This window comes from Taudactylus pleione, unplaced genomic scaffold (genome assembly GCF_031769625.1).
Source record: "Taudactylus pleione unplaced genomic scaffold, aTauple2 ptg000116l, whole genome shotgun sequence".
Classification (NCBI taxonomy): Eukaryota; Metazoa; Chordata; class Amphibia; order Anura; family Myobatrachidae; genus Taudactylus; species Taudactylus pleione.
The window spans coordinates 25,543,948-25,562,431 of NW_028284518.1; the positions used below are offsets into that span (position 1 = coordinate 25,543,948).

At 40.5% G+C, this 18,484-nt stretch overlaps 1 protein-coding gene across 5 annotated transcripts in view; it reads left to right on the forward strand.

Moving 5' to 3' along the window:
- The window catches only part of PIGN (phosphatidylinositol glycan anchor biosynthesis class N), a 491,207-nt gene that overhangs the window by 354,811 nt on the left and 117,912 nt on the right, over window positions 1-18,484 (forward strand). For all 5 annotated transcript variants that reach the window (XM_088471817.1, XM_088471818.1, XM_088471815.1 and 2 more), the window contains 3 exons: window positions 4,850-4,958; window positions 15,786-15,888; window positions 17,104-17,206. In XM_088471817.1, the coding sequence (XP_088327943.1) occupies window positions 4,850-4,958; window positions 15,786-15,888; window positions 17,104-17,206 (315 nt within the window). The remainder of the gene's footprint in view (window positions 1-4,849; window positions 4,959-15,785; window positions 15,889-17,103; window positions 17,207-18,484) is intronic.

Below are 18,484 nucleotides of genomic sequence, written 5' to 3' on the forward strand. Positions count from 1 at the left end.
GACCCGGTAACCGCGCCCTTTTCCTGTGGTGGGGCGGGGCTTAATGACGTATAGGTTCCCGAAGATGTCAACAGAATCTCCTCACCGGGGAGGAGATTTGTAAAGTCAGCAAGTATGGGGTAAACTACTCCTGATCCGCAGTAGTAAAAATTTGTCAAAACAGTTCATAATAGGTGGAGTAAGTGCAATCAGGCAATAGTCATTAAGGCTAGTTAAGCGCTTTTTGGTACCAGAATAATCAAGGAAGCTTTGAAGCACTCTGGTACAGTACACTGAGCCAGGGATAAATTAAAAATGTAGATAAAAAACCCCACAGGCTGATCAGCACACACCCTGATCCCTCTCCCTGGAATCCCATCAGGGCTAGGTGCCATCCTAGAATTTGGATACAGATTGGATTAGGCCAACATAGATGTACAACATAGAAGTTGAAAGATCCCGAGAAAAAAGATACATTTGGTGGTACTGAAATCTAAAAGTGTTTTCCAAGATCGCTGATATAGGCAAAAAGAGCAGAAGTCCCAACACCACATCTTGTGTGGTCTCATAATCATTCAAAGCCAAGTGTCTGAAAGTTGGCAGACTGCCTACATACTGGCGATATCATAGAAAGTTTCTCAGGAGCTCTGACAATACCCAGAATGTTGACGCTTACATTAATGCTCATGAATATTTTTGCAAGACCAAAAATAGCTGAAATTATGCAGACTGAACAGACAGATTGAAAATAGTTTGATTATGAATGCTATCTTGCAGAATATATGCATCTACAAAAGTTCACCAATAATCGAGTAATACAGTGTAGATCTTTTTTAAATGCCATTGACACGGCGGGGAAAACAAAAAAATTATACACAAAATACTGGGAACATTTCTAAATATATGGTAATGAAAATAGATAGAACCAAAGCATGGTGTGTGGATGAGGATATGCATCCTTACATGTAAGTGAATAGTGGTCACAGTACTAAATACAATAAATGAATTTAAACTATGAATTGTAATCTCATATTCATACTCAATAAAAATGTGAATTCTCTTGCACTCACTGATAGTAGGAATATATACAGATGTGTCCTCACTCCTCTTGGCATGCCAGGTCCTGTGCAGCTCTGCCAGCCCTGGGCATTTTTTTTTTACTGAAAATGCTTCTTAGTATCAATGTGATGCGACTAGGACACACCAGCATACTTTGCTGATTAATTTGATATGTGACACTTATACAGTATATCTGTGCGTGACTGTGTCTGATTCTGTGTACAAAATGCTACAATGCAGTGACCGCAGTTCTTTTCTACGCCAAGTTCCATTGTATACAGACTCAGTTGCACATAGATACAGTATACAAGTATTGCATATTAAATTAATCAGCACAGTCTCCTGGTGCATCCTAGTCGCATCACATTGCCAGGTACACACTATACAATTATTGGGCCAACCAGCCAATAATTGCGTGATCGGCTGGATAATTGGATAGTGTGTATGCAGGAGCGTTACCCAATAAACAGCTTCAAATGCTCCTGCAATAGTCAGATCAGAAGGTTAGAATCTGGTGCTCTGCACATGCTATCTCGTTCCCAATCTCCTGATCCCGTTAAGGAGATCTGAAGTCACGCATAGCAAGAAATTGCTCAGTGTGTATGGGTACACACCAGTCCAACAATCGCTCCATTGTTTCGGAGCGTTTATCGGATCAACTTCATTTAGTGTGTACCCAGCATTAGTATGCTGTTTGTATATTTGTTGCTCTTCACCCCTTATCTCAATCTCCATGCTATTCTGCTTTGTGCATACTTACTGTATGATATCTGTCATAGGTATATTTAATAATTGTATATCATTATACAGTATGTAACTAATGTATATGAAGACAGTACCCTTATAAGCTGAACAGCCATTTTTATTTTTGAATGTTCTGAAGTGATCTAATGTATCACCAGCAGAAAAGGAGAGAAAGAAGACTCTTGTTTGGGGGCACTCAGATTACAATATGTAATGTTGTTGTTTTGAAACTTAGATTTCAATACATCTTATCGTAAAAAAGATTTCCATTGGATTCAAAAATTATTTAAAGGAGAAATACGTGAGACACACAGTCAAAGATATATTAAATAAAGATCATACATTATGATCTATCAATACTCATATACAAATCAGTATCAAAAAGAGGAAATATTATTATGTTTTTTTCTCAATTATCAGATCAGAGAAACTTTTTAACTGCATTTAAGTCATAGGTAATTATACTGTTTGTAAATTACCACTGGGCAGTGTACATGTTATACCTACGACCTCAAGGAGCTCCTTTGCTCTCTGCTGCCATGCAGCATCCATTATATCAATAAATGCACTGTTAATATAGATGCTATAATTAATGGGCTCCTATGATGACTTAATTTGTCTGAATAGTTTCTCTGATCTGATAATTGAGAAAAAAACATAATAATATTTCCTCTTTTTGATACTGATTTGTATATGAGTATTGATAGATTATAATGTATGATCTTTATTTAATATATCTTTTACGTGTTTCTCACGTATTTCTCCTTTAAATATTTTTTGAATCCAATGGAAATCTTTTTTACGATAAGATATTTTAAAAGCTAAGTTTTATAACAACAACATTACATATTGTAATCTGAGTGCCCCCAAACAAGAGTCTTCTTTCTCTCCTTTTCTGCTGGTGATACACTTTCTGACTCTTGGGGAGCACCGCCAAATACCTACAAATTGTTTATTACTATGATGTTGTGGAAGTGATTGTACTCTCCACAATAGACACATGATATTTTTCGGCCACATATCTCTAATCACACTAATTAACTGTGTGAACATACCTGTGCACTGACCATCCCCCATATTGTATTGTGATCTAAAGTATCCCAGCACAATTGTATTCCAGCTGCCAAGCTTCTTTATGCTAATATCGCAGCCGATTTGGTTCAAAATTAGATGCCAATTTATAGCTGGGCAAATCTGTCTCAGTGCTTCTTTAGACCCACCCATCAGTGCACCATTGGACCCACCATCAAAACTTGCACCAGCCCTATGGCTAAACATGGCGTCTTGTGTCTTTGTGTGTCATGCTTGCATCCGCCTAGCCACCCCCTGTCACCTCCCTGGAATGCATCCAAATTCATTCTACGTCTGCGGTAACCACCGTGATGCATGCGCAGTGCAGCTCGGATGCATTCAGTATTTACAGCATCGGCCAACTGCGTGCATATCAGCATTGCGTGCGATAGCGTCCAAACCAGAATCAAGCCCACAATGTTTTTGACTTTGCTGGATAAAGGGTACTGGTATGTACAGTCTTATTGGCACTTTAGTATATTGATTGTTGGACCCTGGTTGGCACAAATATTTTGAAACTGTTGCATGTAACACTGGGGATTGCTTGGTACAGTATTTTGGACTCTTGAATATAATATAATGGACACTAGTTGGTACAGATATGCTGGCATCAGTGATGTAATGTACTGTAATTGTTGTGGATTCAAACACATTGGCAATGCTGGATATAACAGTTTTGGCACTGGTGGGTGCAGGATGATGGCTTCTTGTGGGTTCAAGTGAGTAGCCACTACTGGGTATGATATTCTGGGCACCAAGTCTGACTTTACGGCTTATGATATTAGTAATGGTTTGTTGTCATACGTATATTGGTCATTGCTGGGTATGTGATATGTTAGAATGCATGCATTGCATAATTGTATGTATAAAGGTACAGTTAAATCACATTCACTATTTTACATAGCATGTTATGCATAGTGTAATCTCTAATATGTAGTACTAGACCACCCTCCTGGAATGTTGGGCATGTGGACCCACCCTCCTGGATCCTACTTTATTGTGAGGTGGGCAGAGATTTGCCTTTGCTGTGCCATTACTAAGTGGTGGGTAGGGCTTGGTTATGCAAATTATCATAAATGCTGCGCCCCCACTGCAGTTTAACATCCCCTTTGTCATCAACCAGACTAGAGTTCCCAAAATAGGTAATTATGCTGTAATACAGTATCTGTACATGCTTAGAATTGAGGGTTTAGCAGGGCTTCTAAAAAGGATTGCTTGTAGGTGGAAGCATAACTGTGTGAATGACATTTTCATGGACTAGCTGGATTTATTTTTTCTGAATATTTTTGAGATTTCTGAATGTGAGATCTAATACCTGTACTAAGACGTGATACTTGCAGATTGTATCAAGATGCAATTTAAAATTGTGGTCACTAAGTTTTTAAAGGACCAATTTATTATAATTATGCGGTGGCCCAGTGGAAAATGTGTTCTTATCTCTCCATGACACTAATATAGCATAGCAATACAGCAATGTTCCAGTGATGGGCCATCTGCTCGAAAAGCAGCTCTCCCACAATCCCTAACTCTGCCACTTTTTCTACTAATTAGTGATCGTTAAAGCTTACACAGACAGGCAGAGTGTTTTAAATGGATCTCTCTTCGCACTCTGGACCTCCTTCTAATAGGAAGCAGCAGGGTTGCCAGGGCCGTCTAAAGCTCAGGAAACGTTCCATTATCAAAGCTTGATGAATGAACAGGAAAACTACTGTTTCTGCATGTGGAATTGGCCCTGTCATCTTAATAAATAGGCCCCTAAGTACTATATATTGAGGGAAAATAAAACTGTCCACTCCATTTGACCATTTCCCTATGTTCCTACTGTTTTTTTTTTCTTTCCATGTAATTTCAGTTTGGCTTAGGACATTCAGTTGTCAACTCTTTATTGTTTATTTTACAAATGTTGATTTTTCCAAACAAAAAAGTATTCTATTTTATTAACTTTTGTATTGTATACTGTATGTGCTCTGGTTACAATTACCTATTTGCCTTGCAGATGCTGGGCCTTGTAATCTCCATGTGCATTGTCAACCTTACCCACTCCAGTCTAGCAACCAAGCAGGGACTACCATTGCTGAATCAAGTTTTTAGTTGGGCAATATTAGGTATGTATAATTTTTTTTGTTTTGTTACTACACAATATTATGAACTGCCACACATACCAATAGTAAGTACAGGTTAAGGCTCCCATATCCAAAATGCTTGGGACCAGGTGTATTTTGGATATCGGAATATTCCGTATTTTGGAATATTTGCATACCATAATAAAATATTTTGGGAATGGGACCCAAATATATACACAGAATGCATTTATGTGTTATATACACCTTATACACACAGCCTGCAGGTCATTTTATACAATATTTTCAATAATTCTGTGGCTCAAAGTTTGTGTGCATGCAAGAAATTCATTTATGTTTGATATACACCTTATACACAAAGCCTAAAGGTAATTTTATACTTTTTTAGAAATGTTGTGTCTTTAACAGAGTTTGTGTACATTGAACCATCAAAAAGCAAAGGTTTCACTACCTCAGTCATGCTAAAAAAAAATCCGTATTTCGGAATATTCCGTATTTTTCGGAATATTTGGATATAGGAGACACAACCTGTATACAATTGTATGATTTTTTTTGGAAAGTAAGACAAAGGTTTTATATCCAATCAGTAAACAAACCCATTCTCAATACGTTACAGATACTCTATATAATGTGCACCACAGGCATCCATGAAGACATGGTAGCCTGCTAACTAGCTTGGAGTTTCAACAGCCACACTGCAACTATCATCCATCAGAAAACATACCTAGGAAACAAACTAGAGTACCACCACGTATACAGATAGAATTGTATGAAAAAGATTAGGCACTGTTAGAGAATAAGGTATCCAGTATTTAGTCAAGTATTAATTAAACACTTGCAATGTTTAATCAACAACTACAATTCCTTTTTCTGCTCTAATTTAGCAGGAATCATGATATTCATATAATTAATTTATAAGAAAAATTGGTCATAGACATAGTTTCATATAGGATATTTTTTATACTTATTAACATTCAGAGTAACGTGTGTGTGTAAGAAAGAAAAAAATAGATCACAAGTATAATGTAAAAGATATTTTACTCATACATAGTAAATCTTTTGATATTTTTACACATACATATAAAATCGTAGCATCAAGTGTATGCTGGTGTCCAGGGGCGTAACAACGTATTTGAAAGCCCCATAGCAAATGTTTGTTAGGGCCCCTATGCACCACCCAATGGTGAAAAATGTATATAACACGTCACCTTGACAAGGAAGATGGCCCCCGCCAGCTCTGGGCCCCATAGCTGCTGCTCCCCTTGCACCTATGGTAGTTACGCCCATGCTGCTATATCCGGAATATATATATGTACGTCAGTGGTACAGATAACATACTACATATAGTGGTACAATATATACCCTTTGATACTTTAGGTGTGCCTAATGTGTCATGTGCTGATGATTCCCAGCATGTGAGTGTAGAGGAAGTGTCTCCAGGATGTTCCATACCTTTTTGATTATAGACTCCATCATATGCTACACTCCATCAAGCTAGCTATAGATGTGCCCACATACATCTATCCTCAAATCGCACCAAATAGCCCTGTTTTTTATAGCTACCTACTTTGCTACTTATAGTAGCTACACCAAAACACTAATCCTAACTACCAGCAACCTGTGGCTGTTTTGCAAGAGGCAAGTTAAATTACTTGTAACAGAAAGTGTTACTGTCTCTGACTAGTTTCAAGCCAAGCAGGCCAGAAGCAGATAACCATCTACAGATGTGCCCTCACTCGTCTTTGCTGCAGTCACGCCAAACAGCTCCTCTCTGCGCGCCTGGTCCCGTGAGGCTCTGCTAGTGCCGGCATCTTTTTTTGCCTAAAACGTGTCTTAAGGTGCGTATCCACTATGCGACCCAGGGAAGACAGTATGATTATGACATCGTAATCGTACAGTCATTCCCCATCCCCTGCAGTGCCTACACTGAACGATTAGTCGTTAAGTATAGGCACCCTCCGTCATCCCTGAACAAGGTCAATCTGTCGTTATCGGCAGATTGACCAGTATGTTCAGCCGATGATTGATGTCGGAAATGACCAGCGGGAGCGCGCATCGCTGGTCGTTTCTGACATTATTGTGCACAATTAATGGATGACTGAACAATAACGATGTCGTTATCGTTCAGTCGTCCATTAATATTGCGTAGTGGATACGCACCTTAAGTCACAATGTGACACTTTTATATCTGTGTGAGACTGAATCTCTCAATGCAGCATGCCAAGTTATGTTTACAGACTCAGTTGCACACAGATATGCAAGTGTCACATATCAAATCACATATCAAATGAATCAGCACAGTCCCCTGGTGCGTCCTAGACGCATAGCATTGTGTCTTAGACGAATGTTCGTCAAAAAAAAGATTCCTGACACTAGCAGAACTACCAGTACCTGCCAGCTCCCTCATCCCATATTGGGCTGCCTGGAGTATTGAGGCTAGATGAGCAAGGACACTTCTATATGACCACTTGTAAAAGATTGTGCTTTTAAACTTTAAAAGCACAATCTATTACAACTGGTCATATAGATGTGTCCTTGGTTGGGAAATAGATTCAACCTTTATGAGAGGTTATGGACATGCCCCATTGCCCACTGGTCCACTTCTAAAAATCCTGCACACATCTGTTCTGCGGCTGAAACCCCATCTTTGCAGAAACCAGAGACAAGAATAGTTTTACAGTCCCAATGCAAAGTGTAATACACCCCAGTTATTAGACAATGCAAAGCCATAACAGGTTATAATAAAAAAAAGATTTAACCAAAAGTTTGTAAAGCTGAGATATGTTCTATTTTCCCACGCTCTGTGAAAATTCAATTGTTTATTTTTGGGCGTGCTAATTCGCTGCCATGTTTCTTCACCTTCATCGCAGCTAGCCAGCCTGCTGGTTAGGTCGCAATTCAAATAATTTTCATGTGGGTGTGAAAATAGGTGGGCGCGATGATACTTTCTTCACGCCTTGTGATAAATGCGCGCCCAGACCCAGCTTCCCGACGTCAGCCCAGATAACCCAAGCGGATTCTCCAGGACTCGATTCTCTAGGACATAGGGCAGGGGGTGACCAAAGTAATTAGTGTGCAGTCCGCACTATAAACAAACACACCGGTGGCCCCCAGTTTAGGTCCTCCCTATGAAGTGCCCCCGATATGTATTGTCCCTTAGAGTGCCCCCAGAAGTGGTCCCCCATGCCCCTTAGAAATACACAAATACTTACCTTCCGTGCTCCTGCACCCGCCGCCGCCGTCTGCACCTCTATCCTCCGACAGCGGGAGCCGGAAGGCTGAGCTTGGGAGTGAGCTCCAGACCGGCTCCCCCCGTGGGTGCTTGGCTGCTACAACAAACACGTGTTTTTGTTGTAGCAGCCAAGCACCCACGGGGGAGCCGGGCTGGAGCTCACTCCCAAGCTCAACCTTCCGGCTCCCACCTTGGATGAAGAGACGTGGGAGGACAGAGGTGCGGACAGCAGTGGCGGTGCAGGAGCGGGGTCTAAGGCTAGTATTTTTTTTGTTTTTGTCTGTGTATTTGTAAGGGCCATGGGGGACCTCTTCTGGGGGCAATACATGTGGGGGGACACTTCTGGGGGTACACTGGGCACTACTGGGAGCACTTCGTAGGGAGGACCTAAACTGGGGACACTGAATAGGGGGAAACACTATTTGGGGCACTCGGGCACTAATGGGGGCACTGTACAGGGAGGACCTAAACTAGGGGGCAATATAAGGGGCACTGAATACCGGGAAACATTATTGGGGGCACTCGGGTACTAATGGAGGCACTGCACAGGGGGACACTCTATAAAGGGCATTGAATATTGGGGAAAACTACTGGGGGCACTCTATAAGGGGCACTAATGGGGACATTGCATAGGGAGCACCTCTAATGGGGTCACTATATAAGGGGCATTGCATAGGGGGGACCACTACTGGGGGCATAAGGTGCACTGCATAGGGGGAACAATACTGGTGCACTGCATAGGGGGGACCACTACCTGGGAAAATGTATAAGGGGGCACTGCATAGGGGGAATACTACTGGTGGCATTCTATAAGAGCCACTACTGAGGCAATCTATAAGGGGCACTGCATAGGGAGGACCTCTAAAGATGGCACTTTATAAGGGGCATTGCATAGGTGGGAGCACTGTATAAGAGGCACTACTAGGGGCACTGTATAAGGTTGCATTGAATGAGGGGCACTAGTGGGGGCACTGTATAAGGGGCACTACTGGGGAACTGTATATGGGGCACTACATAAGGGGTACTGTATATGGGGGCACTGCATGGGGGGGACCACTACTGGGGGCACTGCATAGAAGAGACCACTACTGGGGCTATTGCATAAGGGGCACTTCGTAATGTGCACTACAACAGGGGGCATTGCATAAGGGGCACTAGTACTGGGGGGCATTAAGCTGCATATGGAATGGAAAGGAATGTTCCCAGAGTGACAATGGAAAGGAATGTTCCCAGAGAAACGGTGGTGTCATATTGCGATGTCCCCATTTTTTAGTGGACACGCCCCTTGTGGCATGTGCCCACTTTCTTTTGTGCGTGTGTACATACTTAGAGGGGGGCTACGTAGTATAACTTGCCCTGGGCTCCGAATACCCTAGTTACGCCACTGCCTACTGCTGCAGCCCGCACACCCCTTGAACAGAAGGAAGGGGGCTCGGCCGCTGCTGCCGCCGACCCAGTTTCCATTAAGTAAATGTGGAAGCCAGGGCCCACCGTCACCTATGTTGATTAGTTTGTTTTGTGGGGGGTTAAGTGGAGAAACCCAAGATGTGCACAGATGGCAGAAGGCTGCATGTAATAACCGGGAGGGGGTGGAAGTGAGGTGGGGAAAAAAAGGTGTGCAGATGGCAGAGACTGGATTGGGGGGGCTGCCTATTTTGTCAGCCCCGGGCCCCACAATTTATGACGGCAGCCATGCTGACCATGTGCAGAGCCGGATTAAGGGGGGGGGGTGGCACAGGGGGGCCCCCCTTGCCTAAGTGTAGAGACTGGCTTCCAGCCAATCCCGTGCACGACCATTGAGTTCCTACTTCAGTTTCCGCAAGTACTATTGCAGTGGTCACAGGGCCTGATTCAGCAAGGAACGCAGCGAAAATATGCTAACAAATGCATACGCAGAACAGGTGACCAGATCTATAGGAAGTGACCCGCCTTCAATCAGAGGAGTACATAATTGAAGGGTATGTACCCGATCATCAATTGACTTATATAAGACTTCATCGTTTGCAGTGAACTGGTATCGGCTACGGGATGTAGTCGGCATGCCAGCGTGTGGGATACGCCAGTCTAAATACCGGTGCTGAAATCCTGACAGGTCGGGACTCTGGCACCAGTATCCGACCGCCGGCATCCCGATGGTAAGTATCGGGGTGTTAGGGGGGAGGTTAGGTTAGGGGTTAGGGTTAGGCACTAGGGGAAGAGTTAGGCATCGGAGAGGGAGGGTTAGGGTAGGGGTTAGGGTTAGACTTACATTGATTCCTTATGGGTGCCGGGATGCTGCTGTCGGTATTCTGACCAGCAGCATCCCGACAGCCAGGATTTCATACCCAACCCATCGGCTACATCCTGATCACCTTCCCACTCCCCACACTGCTTATTTTTTCCCTGTGCTTTGTCCCTACAAAAAGTAATTTTATTGAAATATTTGATTAAATCAATGATATTCGCCCTTAAAAATAGCATACCAGTTAATTATTAATAAAATTATAATATTAAAATACTTTTTTCAAAACTCACACCCCTTAGGGGTGGTGAGAACTGACAGGTGATAAAGTGAAAAATAGGTCGACCAATATTTTTTATCACGCCTAATTTACAACAATTGAATAGCCCTGGCCATGTTACAGATAGGCTGAAATGTAGGCGTGATAAATCACAATTATCACGACCAAAAAATGTACAATTGAATAGCGACTACATTTTTTCACACCTAAACACATGTTTATCATGGGAAAAAAGACTGATAAAACAATTGAATTCCCCCCTAAGTGACTATAATTTATACATTACTAACAACTGATTTTGTGGGTTTTTTTGTGTTGTGAATTCTCACAGCACATCTGAAACATTATGTGGCTGTAAAGTACGGAGTGAATCAGCTGCTCTTGGATATGCATTAGCTACAGGGTCAACCAGTGCCTGAAGCTACAACAAACTTGGCGAGCAATATGCATTGTGTACCCATAATGTATTTCTGTATTTGGATAGTTAAAAGAAAGCCCTGTGTTATGGAAAACAAGCTTGGCCTGTATAGATTTAAAAAAAAAAAATACAGTAATGATTAAAATATTTGTGTCTAATTATACCATGAAATAAGTAGTAGTGTGTGTCATGGTTAGAGGACAAAGTAATACTATCTGATTATGAATGGTACAAATGTATATAACTTATATGCATAAGGTGATTATGTAAGAAAATTGTTATGGGTAATCCTAGAGTAGGTGGTGTACAGTGAATTTGCATAGATATTCCATCTTTATACAGCCATCTTATAAAACTTATGTTAGAGCTTTGGTGTCACATATAAGCAATAATAAATTTTGTTGAAAAGAATAAAAAGTACTGTTTGGTACCTTCTGTGTCATCCATGTCTGATTGCCCCTCCACTATAGGTTGTAAGCTCTTATTTGCAGAGCCCTCTTCCCTAGTGTACGCTACCTTTCCTTACCATCACCATAACATCCTCCCGTTGGAATTATATTTGCAGCAGTGGGTCTGAACCTGTCTGTTGCACTAATCAACTGGAACACAGGTTCAACCAGCGCTGGGGCTTTGTTTTTTTTTTATTTTTATAATGACTCTATTTGCATAGATATGTAGTTATTGGCTGCCATATATATACTGTTTTATGTCCTGTTTTATTTGATCTGTATTTTGTATACACTCAATACTGCACTTTGGACCCCTAAAACATTCTTCACGTAAGGATAAAACTCAGTAATTACAAAACTTGAAAATCATTTCTGATCTGGGCAGAACTACACAAGCCGCAAGTAGGAACTATGTCACATTGAGTTTGTTTCCAGTGGAACATCTTCTGCATGGAACTTCATTTTGTATGGTGGGACTTTCTGGCAATTATCTTGCTCTCTGTTATAATTCAAATTCAGAATAGCAACATATGGTGAACTGTTCTACATTGAATATTAAGATCTACTAAATCGGAACTAACCAAGCCAGTTATACTAATACTGTTCTCATGTGTATATCCACCTATTGATGAAGATAAATACTGTATACCCAAAACTGATTATTATTATTATTATTAGTATCCTTTATTTATATGGCACCACAAGGGTTCCACAGTGCCATACAAAGTACAGAAACAAATGAGTACACAAGAAAACAGTTATTAACAGTACAAACAATGCAGAACAAGTACATGATTTCTAAACATTGCTGCATAACACCTAAATAAGCAGCAGGGCGTCAGCAACCAAGTGTTAGGTGCTGTTGCAAATGAAAGTTAAAGTAAGGCACGGAGAAGCACGTGTGAGAAGAGGGCCCTGTTCATGAGAGCTTACATTCTAAAGGGGAGGGGCAGATAAACAGGGGAGACACAGATGGGCTAGATAGTGAGAAAGGAGCATAGAGTAGTGGGTTAAGATGAGCGCTGGAAAGCTTTGAGGAAGAAATAGTTCTTGAGAGCCCATTTGAAGATTATGAGCCAGGAAGCAAAGATATGGAGGAATTTTGAGCTAAGGCCAGGGGTACAAAAAAGGCAGCTTCTCGAAGAAGTTGGAAAAGAAGACTGTTATGAGTGTCGAATGAAAACAATGAAATGAATTGTCACAGACCTTCCGGCCGATCCTCCAGATACGCCAATCTCCGCCCGTGACTTTTACAGGTTACATCAGCCCGTGTGGTTAAGTAAACCGGGTAACTGCCACCAGCAAAGGGGAACTTTAGTATTAAATACAGGGTAAGCCTTTGCTCTTACCTGCTATACGATTAGCCACAGTTAGTATAAATAGGTAACATGAGCCATATGAGGATAAAAACACAGTTCCAGAACTAGAATGAATGTTTCAATTCAAGAATATCTTCAAAGATTAGTTACAAAAAGTTACAAGATTATAATATTAAAATAAAAGGGTTCACACAATTACAAGTTCCAAGAAATAAAAGAAAATAACAAATTTGTTATGAAATGAAATGAACCACACCGTTGACTTAAGTGGACCGGGGATGAGGCAATCCCAATGGCGAACTTCGGATCATCTGTTCCTTGCGATATCCCTCTCAGAATGAACTGATGCTTGTTATTCTGCTGAATATCAATATTCTTTAAAACTAAAGCTTTATTCCAGAAGTTTCTGCTTACTAACATCTTTCTGTGAGCTTAGCATAAGCAATCACAATGAGAGATATTTACCTGCTTTACATCTCTATATACCCCCCTCATCGAAGCTGCCAATGAGTATTCACATCAACAATTTGAATATGGATTTCCTTATTGTGACAGAAGATTTAATTGGACAGAAGGACTATTTGGCTTATCATATAACAGAATTTCATAACTTACCTCCAACTTCAGGTGTTTTTATCGCTGTATTTATTATGATGAAATTCGTATTTTAAAATGCATAGTATTGTTATAATCTTTAAACAGTCAAAAACTCTGCCAGTAATTTAATAACACAAAGGACTAGCTTGCACATCCTTTTTTTCTCCAACATTTCATTGGGTGACAAAATATTAGTGTTGTGCATATTGGGTTTCTTTAGTGCCAAAGTACTACCTCCCCCTTTTTCCTATTATGTAGCCTCCCATAATATAATAAAACACCACACAAAAACTTGAAGTGGAAGGTAAAAATTAACATGGCAAAATGTGTGTAAAATCTTAGAGGGTATGAAAAATGTCATACTAAAAGGTAGTAGAATAAAATTGTAGCTGTTGGTGGAGAGAGTGTGTGTGGCTACTGTAAAGCTGGAGCATTATAAGCCACCAATATTAAAGCCTCTTTTGGGATTTCTGTGCAGCTACTGGTGGTGTTGTATTGTTGAAATGAGGAAATACGTACAGTGGAAGGTGGGGAAATGAAAGATAAAGAAGTATAAGAGAATCTGTTGCTGGCAGCCATGACTGTCCTTTATCATTTATATTAAATGGACCTCATTCCTGCTTTGGTATTGTAAAAGGCTTTCATTTTTATGCTGCATGGGTCTCGTGGTTATGCACCAACTGGAAACAGCTATGTGCAAAATATTGGTGGAGTATAAAGAAACACAAACATTTGCTTTTAGTTCACTTCCTTCCACTTTCAATTAAAAGCAATATGTTGTCCATTTTGGATAGATTGTATTTTCCATGTGAGTAGAAATAAGCAAACAAATGCTATTTTATGGAGTTTCAGAGTCTTCTGGAAGAAAAACAAGGTATAATTTGTGTGGGTACTACGTTAATAATTACCGATTTTGATATTGAGATGTGACCAGTCTAAAAAGTGCCAAAATAGTCAAAAGATGTTTCTATGTCTTTATGGACCTTATTGGGAGAGTCTCGTGTGATTGCATGCAAGGAATTTAGGGATTGACATGCTAAGATTGTCCTTATCTTAGAGACATTCTACATCACTGCTTATTGCTGTGACGCAGGACAGTGTTATGATAAGTAAACTCATCTGCGAGCTCACCCGATCTGTCGCATCAACCTAGTGCTGATGTAATACATAATGGGTCCTTGGAGACGTGGTGTGTCTGCGTAAGATCTCATAAAACTGCAAAATGTAATTTTAGCACAATGGTGCACGCTAAAACACATCAGGAGGTGGCGGCGGGACTGGTAAGTAACACATAGCACCATTCTCAGAAGGCGTGTCGTGAGTTAGTGCACAAGTGATGAAAAGTTCAGCTTTTCATTGCTTAGTAAAGGTGCCTACACACTTGGCGATATTTTACACGATTTGCCCGATTCAGACGCATCGTGACGACAAATCGTGTAAAATATGCCCAAATCGTGAGTGTCCATTCACAATCACGATGCCGATGCGTGTCCCCGTAGGTCGTACATAGCATCTTCAGATCTGCCTTGCTCGAGGGCAGATCTGACAATCTCAGTCACGATGCACTGGACTAGTTAGGAGGCACGATAGATCGTTTGTCACACTGTACAGTTTTAACACCAAATCGTGCCCGCGACTGCTGGGGAGAGTTCAAGGGGAAATTGGACACAATGTCGGATCGTGAGCATATCGCCAAGTGACCAAAACGGATCATGGGTCGTGTCTACAACCTATCTAGTCAAGTATATCTCATCTTTTTTATACTTATATTTTTAATGTATATAGTATAAAATTGCTATTCTGTTACAAAACAGTGGTGAAATTGAAATCAAAATGTTAAATATTAACTCAGCACAGAGAAATTTTCATCTGCAATGTAAGTGTGCCTCCAGCATGATGTACTATTTTCAGTAATTTTTCCAAAAATAACATAAGCATAACATTTTCCTGACACACAACAAGCCCGCTGTCCTCACTGTACCTTATTGCTGAAGTTAAAAGGCAATTAGTGAGTAGAAACATGGTGTAATCACATTAAACCAAATGTGGTATGCCTCTTGCTGTTAGGAAACCATGATTAAATGAGACAGCTCTGTCCTCTTGTCTCTGAAAGGTATGAAACCATTTTACAGGATTTATCTGATTTCCCATATGTTTTCTATCAACTCAGTCCACTTGGCTCAGGTTAAACACAAGCAAATAAGGATAACAGGCAGAAGGAAGGAGATTTATGGCCTGCTTTTTGTTTAATTGGCTATCTGCATAATGTTTGGCATGGAAGAAGCAGTGAAATGTGATGTTTCTAATAAGACGGCTGTCTTCTTTTCTCTTTCAGCTTTTTCCTTGGTTGTGCCATTACTTAGTCCCACGTTCCTGTTCCAGAGGCTCCTGAGCATTTTTCTTTCATTCATGGCCTCCTACCTTCTTCTTAGTACAGGGTACTACTCTTTTTTTAATTTTTGAAATCCTGCATATTTGTTTGAATTGTTGCATTCAGTTAGCATTTTATAACAAATACCAAGAAATACTGTTCAGTGCTAAATGTAAGAGGGTTTTGGGAACAGGTCTGTTATTCTTTCATTTAAAAAAAAAAAAAGCATCGATATTGATTTAAGCAGTAGGTCAAATCCAGAACACAAAGGCATGCAACATTTTATAGTGATGTAAGAGTGAGAGGTGTCATGTATGCTCCTAATTATAGTGTGTAAGAAGGACTGTCATAGGGCCAATTTCAATCAGGAATAATGGAATATTGGGAATATTTCTAATATGTGCTGGTCATCAATATCCCAGCAAATTGCTAGGTAGAAACAGGTCAAATAAATTTCAGCATATTTTCTTGCTCTATGCTTTCAGTCATGTCTATATTTGCCATTTGCAAGTCTATTTACAAAAAATAAAAAATAAAAAAATCAGATAAACTGATTGTAGGTTTTATACATAGGGCCTGATTCAGCAGCATACACAATAGTGATTACGGACACAGTCAAGCGATTGTTTGCCATTGCACATGCGTACAAGCCGGACTATGCGTGCGCAGCGCCTGCCTTGCGATTACAGACGCACAAGGGAGTCCACCGCAAAGCGAGAGACAGGCTGTCAGAGTTTGGGGGTGGTGACAGGGTAGTGGCGGTAAAAACACAGGTGTCTGTCCGTTTGAACGCCGTATAATGGGCGTGCATAAATTAGCCATGATTGCATAGGGAGCATGAAAGCACTCTGCGTGCATTGAGTCTGGGTGTGCTGGCATGCTGGTCAGACTTGTAAATGCTGCGTGACTGCTCGATGTACGTCGGTGGTACTGATGTTTACACAGAACAACAACATTGGATGGATATGAGAAAGCAGCAGTGGGCTTCTTTATGCTGGCTGAGCTGTGGCAGGCCTTAGCATATTTTTGCAGCTGCATTCCGTATGAAATTACAGCTGCGATCACAATTACGTACGCTGTTGAATCAGGCCCATAGTATTCAAACAAGCCTCCTACTGTGAACTGAGTCTTGTAGACTTATTATGAAGTTACTGGAACAGAAAAGAAAAAACTTCCATTGTATACATGTCAGATATACTGTAGCGTTACATATTTGTTGTTTTGGATTGTATGTAACATAGCTAATCTCTTGCAAACTCTTTGTGATTTTTTTATAACCTAGGTATGAAGCCTTATTCCCCATAGCGCTGTCATGTTTGATGTTTGTGTGGATATTTATAGAGCAGGAAAACCTTGTGAAGCATGGCTCGTCTTTCAAGCAAAAGGTACAACATAAGGATTTTGTCATTTCTTAATTCTTGTTAAGTACATACAGTTATATGTAAAGATAAAGAATGTGATAAAATCCGTTAAATCACTGATGTAAACTTGTTTAGAATTTGTGGGGTCTCTGGAAAAAATTGTGTTGGGTTTTTGTTGGTGTTAAATAAGCACTGTATTATAGAACTTACTAATAATAACTACTTTTAATATATACATTTATAGTATTACTGACATTATTGGTACCTTGTATAAGAAAATATAACTTTATATGGATTGTTCTATAAAATAAACTGAAATTGAAAATTAAACCGTAGTAACTTAAGGGATACTTAGTTGAAAGTCATGTTTTGGTTGATAACAAAAGAAAATACCCATTATATCAAATGTTTCCATCTATTGAATTACATTTTGTCTCCAATAAATCAAAGCTTCTAAAAAAAAATAAAATATATTATTTAATTTTTTTTATTATTATACTGTATGTATGGCATGTCACAGCTTGAGGTGTAGCTCCGTCTTGCCACTTGTGCTCAAATGATAAGTGCCCTGAATACAACAGGTCACCTCAACACAAATCCTCAGCATTACAGGCACTTAGGGCCTTATTTATTACAATCCGCTTTTGAAATGCGGTTGTAGTGTGATATTTCCGACTAAACTTGTATTGCAAATTTAGGACATATCACATGGATGTACTAACACATCCTCATGCAGGGACAGAGCTTGCAATATGTCCATGTGAATCCTGTCCGCAAACTTCTCCCTGTATTTTTCAGAAAAATACAGGGTGAATGTGTATGTGCATGCGTCACCGCCAGATACCGCAATCTCCCCCCTTCGCGCCCTCCCCCCCTCGTGGACCCTCTGCGACATCCCCGGTCAGCTGCTCTATGCAGTAGCTTACCAGGATCACAGTACAGGAGCCCGGAGACCAGCAGACTGGAGCCACAGAGGACCTCACCAGAGCACCGATCACTGGTCCCTGGATGCAGGTAAGTGTTTTTTATTTACAGTGATCAGCTGGTGGTCTATTTAGACCACAAAGCTGATCACAGGGGGCCGGCTCCTGGCTCTGCTCTGCCTGCTAGAGCATAGCAGAAGTTGGGGAACAGGGGAAACCCTGGATAACGCCATTTCCAGGTGCCGTTATTATCACAGGGCTTCTCTGATATTTTTTCACAATGTATTTTTAGTAACTCTGGGCAGATCACATTTCCAAGTATTGGAAATGTGATCTGCTTATTAAAATTATGTGATAATTAGGGTTTGGAGTAGAATTT